This window comes from Caloenas nicobarica, chromosome 6 (genome assembly GCF_036013445.1).
Source record: "Caloenas nicobarica isolate bCalNic1 chromosome 6, bCalNic1.hap1, whole genome shotgun sequence".
In the NCBI taxonomy this organism is placed as follows: Eukaryota; Metazoa; Chordata; class Aves; order Columbiformes; family Columbidae; genus Caloenas; species Caloenas nicobarica.
Window position 1 is genome coordinate 29157088 of NC_088250.1, and position 6689 is coordinate 29163776.

Sequence of the window (6689 nt, forward strand, 5' to 3'; positions counted from 1 at the left end):
CGGCCGGGGCAAGAGGGAGGGCCGGGTCTGCTGTCGCTCGGGGTCCGTCCGTCCGTCCTGCCGTGGGACGCGACGGGGATGCGAGTTGTTGTGTGGTGGGTGTGTTTGCAGGAACCGGGAGGGAGGGAGGGGACGGGGGGAGTTAAAGAAACAGCATAGTTAATATTTCCACATCAGGAAGTTACTGTAATAGCCCAGGGGGCAAAAGACTTAACTTAATCTCCTAAATAGTGAGGAACCCATGGCGTCTCTGTTATAGGTTGGAGTTCCCACGTGGTTTTAACTCCTGTATAAAAGTTTCAGTAGAAAGTGCTACAATGTCGTGATTTTGCAGGGGGGGGAAATTAGCAGGAGGAGATCAGAGGAAGATAAGCGAGGAGCGAGCCTCTTCCCCGATACCTTCCACTGCGGATCCGAGAGGGAACATCAGACGCGTTAAAAAAAAAACAACAAAAAACCAACAAAACAAAACACAGCGTTCAAGCCAGCACAAGGCGAGCGAAAGATCAAAAAGACGCGAAGAGAGAGTGAGACACATTAACTGGAGCAGCAGCAGCAGCAGGAGCAACAACAACAACAAAAATCACATTTAAAATAATAACAATAATAATAATAAAACCCAAACCACCAACAAGGGAGATATTGTTTAAAAAGCGCGAGCGAGGGAGCGAGCTGAAGAGCTGGTCTGACCGAGTGGATCCGTGCAGCTTCTCCTGGGATCGCCGGGATCGAGCCGATTCCCCGCTCCGCGGCCGCGCAGCGTGCGGTTCCACTGCCCGCGGCGGGGGCCGCGCCGGGCGCCGCCACAGCATCTTCGCCGGACTCCGGACCCTCCGCGCTGCTTTGAAAATAAAGCATCTCGCAAATAATAAGCGGGGCGGTGGGGGGAGAAGACTCGCAACTGCGGAGCTGCCAGCCGCGTACCCCCTCCCCGCCGCCCCCGGCCCCCTCCCCAGCTATGCTCCGGGTCAACTTTGATGGCACGTTGAGAAGCAGCGGGCGCTGAAGGGGCACAACTGAACGGCGCAGCGCGGAGCCGACCTGCTGAGAGACCTGCACCCACGGCCTGTGGATTGTTGTCTTGCGGGGGCGGAGTGGGCGGGGGGGTACAAGTGGCATTTCTTCCCCCCCCCCCCCCCCTCCAGGCTATAAATTGGATTGTATATAAATCTGCTTCGTTTATCTCCCTGACCCCCCTCAATGACGCTGGACTAAAGAGCTCCTCTCCGCGGCCCGCCCGGACCTGCCGAAGCGAGCGATGGACCAGGAGCGGCTGCGCCCGCGGACGCCCCTCTGAAGCGGCGCGGGCCACCGGGGCAGCGCAGCGCCTCCTCCCCCCTGCTCCCCTCACACCTCCGACTCGCTCCCCGGCTCCCCTCACACCTCCGACTCGCTCCCCGCTCCCCCTCCCTGGGCTCCGCAGCCACCCCCTCACCTGCTGCCGTCCCCCTCCCCCGTGGAGCCGGGCTCTCCGTGCACGCCAAGCCTGCTGCCCGCCCCCCCCCCCCAACTTCGCCCTCGGTGCCTGCGTGTGCAGCCTCCCCCCTCCGCCTCCCCGGCGGCACACGCCGCTTCCCCGGGCGCCCCCTCCCTCCGCCGCGGCTCCCTCCCTGCGCGGAGCGGTTGCGTCCCCCCCAGCTTGGCTGCCACCGCCCCCTCCGCGCCGCGGAGCGCACGGAGAGGCGCTGCCTGCAGACGGGCTCCCTGCGGCGCTTCGGGGCGGCCCCCAGCTCGGCCCCCCGCTCCTCCGCCATGGACGGGGCGGCTCGCCGGGGGGTACTGGCCGCACTACTCGCCTGCGGGCTGCTCCTGCTGGGCGCCGCGGCCACCCCGACCCCGCCGGCCCCCGCCGGCGGCTCCCCGCAGGACACATGCACCTCCTGCGGCTTCCGGCGGCCTGAGGAGCCGGGCAAGGTGGACGGGGATTTCCTGGAGGCGGTGAAGAGGCACATCCTGAGCCGGCTGCAGATGCGGGACCGGCCCAACATCACGCACGCCGTGCCCAAGGCGGCCATGGTCACGGCGCTGCGCAAGCTGCACGCCGGCAAGGTGCGGGAGGACGGCCGAGTGGAGATCCCCAGCCTGGACGGGCAGGCGAGCGCCGGGCCCCCGGCCCACGACCCCGTCTCCGAGATCATCAGCTTCGCCGAGACAGGTGGGCGCCGCCCGGCCCCGCTCCCCCGCCTCTCGCTTTCCCCTGCTCGGACTGTCTCGGTCCCCTGCCCTGCCGCTCGCCCTGCCTGTCCTGCCTTTCCCCTGCCAGTCCCCCGGCTCGACCCCTGTCAGTTCTCCCGCTCGCCATGCCTGTCCTCCTGTTCACCCTCTCAGTGCCCCTGCCTGACCTCTGGCAGGTCCGCTGACCGCCCTTGCTTGGCCTTGCTGCCTGTCCTCCCGTTCGCCCTGCCTGTCCTCCTGCCTGCTGCAGGCACCTGGCTGCCGGGCTCACCCTCATGCCCTCTGCCCCATCCGCTGTCTCCTCTGCCCCGCTCCATCTCATCCTGGCCCTGCCTGCTACTTCCCATCCGCCCTGCGTGTGCCCCTGTGCCCGACCTTCTCCTCGGGTTGTGACCTGCAACTCCCCTCGCTGTGTCCCTCCACTCCTCTGCAGCCTCCATGCCCCCGGCTTCCCTCCAACGGTCCTTCCAGCTGCACCGTGGCTTGCCTCTGTGTCCCACTGTCCCTTCTCTGCCTGTCCCACTCCATCTCTTGCATCCCTTGCCTCATCTGTCTGCCCTGCACATTCATCTGTTTCACTGCATGCATCTGTCCATTGAGGTTTGCATTCACCCATCCTCCCTTTCTGTTCGTTTCCCATTTATTTAGCTTTCATTTGTAGTGTTGGCCTTGTCTGTTTTGTCCACTGTGTGTAGGCACCTAGCAAGTGTGTCTGTGTCCTCTCTGTCCATCAGTCTGTTCAGTAACTGTGCTATCCATCCCCACGGTACCAGCCATCTCGGTCCTGTCCAGCCATTGCAGTTATGTGTAACTGAATCCCTCCAGCGTAGCTTTCCAGTAGTTTATCCAGGCAACCACTGTGCCTGTGAACTTTGCACATCTGGCCCTAACACCATCACTCTGCAAATTACCTCTCTGCTTTCTATCTGCTCATCTCTCGTTCCTTCATCGCTCTATCGCTCAGTTCATTTTTTTTCTCTCTCTATCTTCCTGTGGCATCTATATATCATTTGTCCACAAAATAAATCGCTTTCTATCCTGTATACTTCCCACTCATCTTCTTTATCTACCCTCCCACTTACCAAAGGCATATATACATTTACAGTATCTATGGGATCTGTTGCATTATACGTATGCTTGTTATATTCACATACAAGATTTATGGGCACACACAATCTCACACAACACAAGTGATGTGGATCGGTGCAGCAACACCGTACTGTTCTTTTTCTGTCACTGTCACCACAGTTTATAAAGAAGTTGTGTATTTACTAACATGTGAAAGATTTTTTTACTGTACATTTTTGAGTTTATTATTTTTTAATAGGCTGTTGCTGGGAGATCTGGGGTGGGCTTGTACTTCCATTTAGTAATCAATCATTTGCTGGCTTTTGTAACACTTCCAAAATTGACTTTATGTAAAATGTAGACAAACACAGTGAAAATTTTTGTCTTTGAAATATTACAAGGTACTGAATGGGCCCTGGAGGCACATTTGAAAGGCATCTGGGGTGACAAATGGAGACACCGACTACGCAAAAAATCCCATTCAGAGATTGACAAAAATAATAAAGATTCTTAGGAAAAGGAAAGGAAGAAAAATTTACATTTGGCTCTGCAGAGAAGGAAGTGAAACAGATATGGGCAGATGAGAAAATGCCTTTCCAGCAATAATTTTAAATAGTGATTGAGAGGCTTTGATTCAAGGACCAGAATTACAGTCTCCGCCGTAAAGGCCAGCTTGCACATTTATCACCTATGTCAAATTTGGTTAGGACTTACAGTACAAAATTGTAGCCAGTATTTTTGAAACGTTTCACGCATCAGGCACTTTTATTTACAAATAAGGGTTTATGTCAGACATTTGGTGACATTTGGTTTTCCATGACAATTTTGCTCCTTTAATTCTGGTGTTATAGAAAAGCGTATTGAGAACAGTCAGTAATGGTGTTACAGCGAGGGCAACCGCTTCATTGCCTCGTCTCGTATGGGAGTTTATCATTTCAGGGGGAAAAAGGGAGAGATTGAAATGATTAGTAATAGCAGATATTCTACCAGAGTAAGTAAGGGTTAGCTTGATCTGTTGAACAAGCAGGCACATTAATGAAATATTTTCCTCTCCATCTTGTGAATCCTCTCTTTTAAACCACGATGAGAATATGTGGAAATCGAAACAAAATCCCTGGTTTGGCATTGGCGTTTCAGTGGTTACTGAAAGGGCTCTCCCTGTGAGAACTGGCAGGTAGCTGAAAATTAAAACTATTTGTAAACCAACAAGACAGCATAGTCCGAGTGCTGGTCTTTTCAGTGCGCTGCTGTACTGTCTTTAAAGCTGGCTGGCAGGAAAAAAACCCATATTCTGGAGAGCCGTTCCTGGTATCTGTGGATCCGACACATCCGATTACAGCCCGATGATGAACGCTGCTGTGGAAAGTCCCTTTTCAAAGCGTTTTGATTGCAAATTGGGGATATCTGATTCAGTGCATGCCTTCTGGCCGGCACAGCCCCACTGTCGCTCTTGGTCCGCTGTGTTTTAGCGTTGTCCCTGAATCCAGAATGGCACACAAGATAACATTTTCTTCTTTTGACTTAATCTTGCTGATCTCTCCTTATCTTGCAGACGATCTGGCCTCATCTAGAGTCCGACTCTATTTCTTCATCTCAAATGAAGGGAACCAGAACTTGTTTGTCGTTCAAGCCAGCCTGTGGCTTTACTTGAAGCTGCTTCCATATGTCTTAGAGAAAGGCAGCAGGCGAAAAGTAAGAGTCAAAGTCTATTTCCAAGACCCGGACACTAGCAACAAGTGGAATGTGGTTGAAAAGAAAGTCGATCTCAAAAGAAGTGGTTGGCACACTTTTCCCATGACAGAGGCGATCCAGGCTCTGTTTGAGAGAGGAGAAAGGAGACTGAACTTGGATGTTCAATGCGAGGGCTGTGAAGAGTATTCAGTGCTGCCAATTTATGTGGACCCCGGGGAGGAATCCCACCGGCCTTTTTTAGTGGTGCAAGCCCGCCTCGCCGATAACAAACACAGGATCCGGAAAAGAGGCCTGGAGTGTGATGGCAGGACCAATCTATGTTGCAGGCAACAGTTTTACATTGACTTTAGACTCATTGGGTGGAATGACTGGATCATAGCACCATCAGGTTACTATGGGAATTACTGTGAAGGGAGCTGCCCGGCCTACTTGGCCGGCGTCCCGGGGTCGGCTTCCTCCTTTCACACCGCTGTCGTGAATCAGTACCGAATGCGGGGGCTGAACCCGGGCACCGTGAACTCCTGTTGCATTCCAACCAAACTTAGCACAATGTCAATGCTGTACTTTGATGATGAATACAACATTGTGAAAAGGGACGTTCCCAATATGATTGTGGAAGAATGTGGTTGTGCTTGATTTAAGGTGTGTTTTTTGGGGGGGAGAGAGAGAGAGAGGGCGAGAGAGAAGGAGAGAAACATTCCTGTACAAGATGGTGTTGGAGGAAGTTTCACTGTGTATCCAGGCATCAGTGTTGGAAAGTCACTGTGGAAAAGTTTGACAAAAAAAAAAAAAAAAGAAAAAAAAGAAAAAAAAGAAAAAAAATCATTTCACTTTGGTGTCAGGACAGTGGCAGTTTGTGGATCTTGGACACTTATGTATTCTACCACTTATAAGTTAATGCTATGAAATATCTTAAAGACACACACACACGAAATGTGGGCACGCACACAAACACGCGCTCATACACACACACAGACACAGACACACACATGAGGCAGCTCAGAAAAGGGACATGAGCACAGAAAGTCAGTGACCAGTGACGACGGACCCAAATGCCTGCCAGTACGAGTGAACGGCTGAGCAGCTGTTTCCCCGCCTGCCAGTGGAGTCATGCAGAAATGAGCTCCCTCTGCTCAGGCAAAAGCACAGACTGCGAGAACGCGACGTATTCTTGCACGCAGGTGTCGAAATGACCCAACTTAGAAAATTAAAAAAAAAAAAGAAGAAAAAGTTGACCATCACCTCTGAGGTCTAACGGGAAGCTGCAGGACACCTGCCTTGGGAGGCGATCACTTCCTCTTAATTTAAAATTATCTAAATGTAAACATCACAGATACCTGCATCTTCCTACAGCACCTCCAGTAAAGAATCGAATGGTATCATCAGGGAGAGGGAAAAGGGGCAGATGTGTAGGCAACTGCTGTATTTCTAACATCTGACCGTTGCGAAGTCACAAGCTGGGCTGGCGTGATCCGATGCTTTAACTGCCCACTAGCAACCCATGGATGGCTACACCCGCCGTGTCTTGGAAAAGAGGATCTGATACCGTATCTGGGCTTTGTTGACCGTTGGCATCTCTTCACTATTCGGAGAACGACAAGTCAAAGTTGCAGTCTCTGTTCTTCAACAGGGGACTCAGCAAGGACATGTCACGTGGGGGGCGAGCAAACAAGCAACTGCTACCACGGCTAAACCAATGAATCCTAAAGAGGAATGACAGTAACAGAGTGGAGACGTTCTGAAAAATGCAGTGT

At 52.9% G+C, this 6689-nt stretch overlaps 1 protein-coding gene across 1 annotated transcript; it reads left to right on the forward strand.

Moving 5' to 3' along the window:
• The first annotated feature begins 1752 nt into the window (after window positions 1-1752).
• Window positions 1753-5571, forward strand: INHBB (inhibin subunit beta B). The gene is made up of 2 exons (XM_065638139.1): window positions 1753-2155; window positions 4796-5571. The coding sequence occupies exons 1-2, from the start codon at window positions 1753-1755 to the stop codon at window positions 5569-5571; spliced, it is 1179 nt and encodes a 392-aa protein (XP_065494211.1).
• The last annotated feature ends 1118 nt before the right edge of the window (window positions 5572-6689 follow it).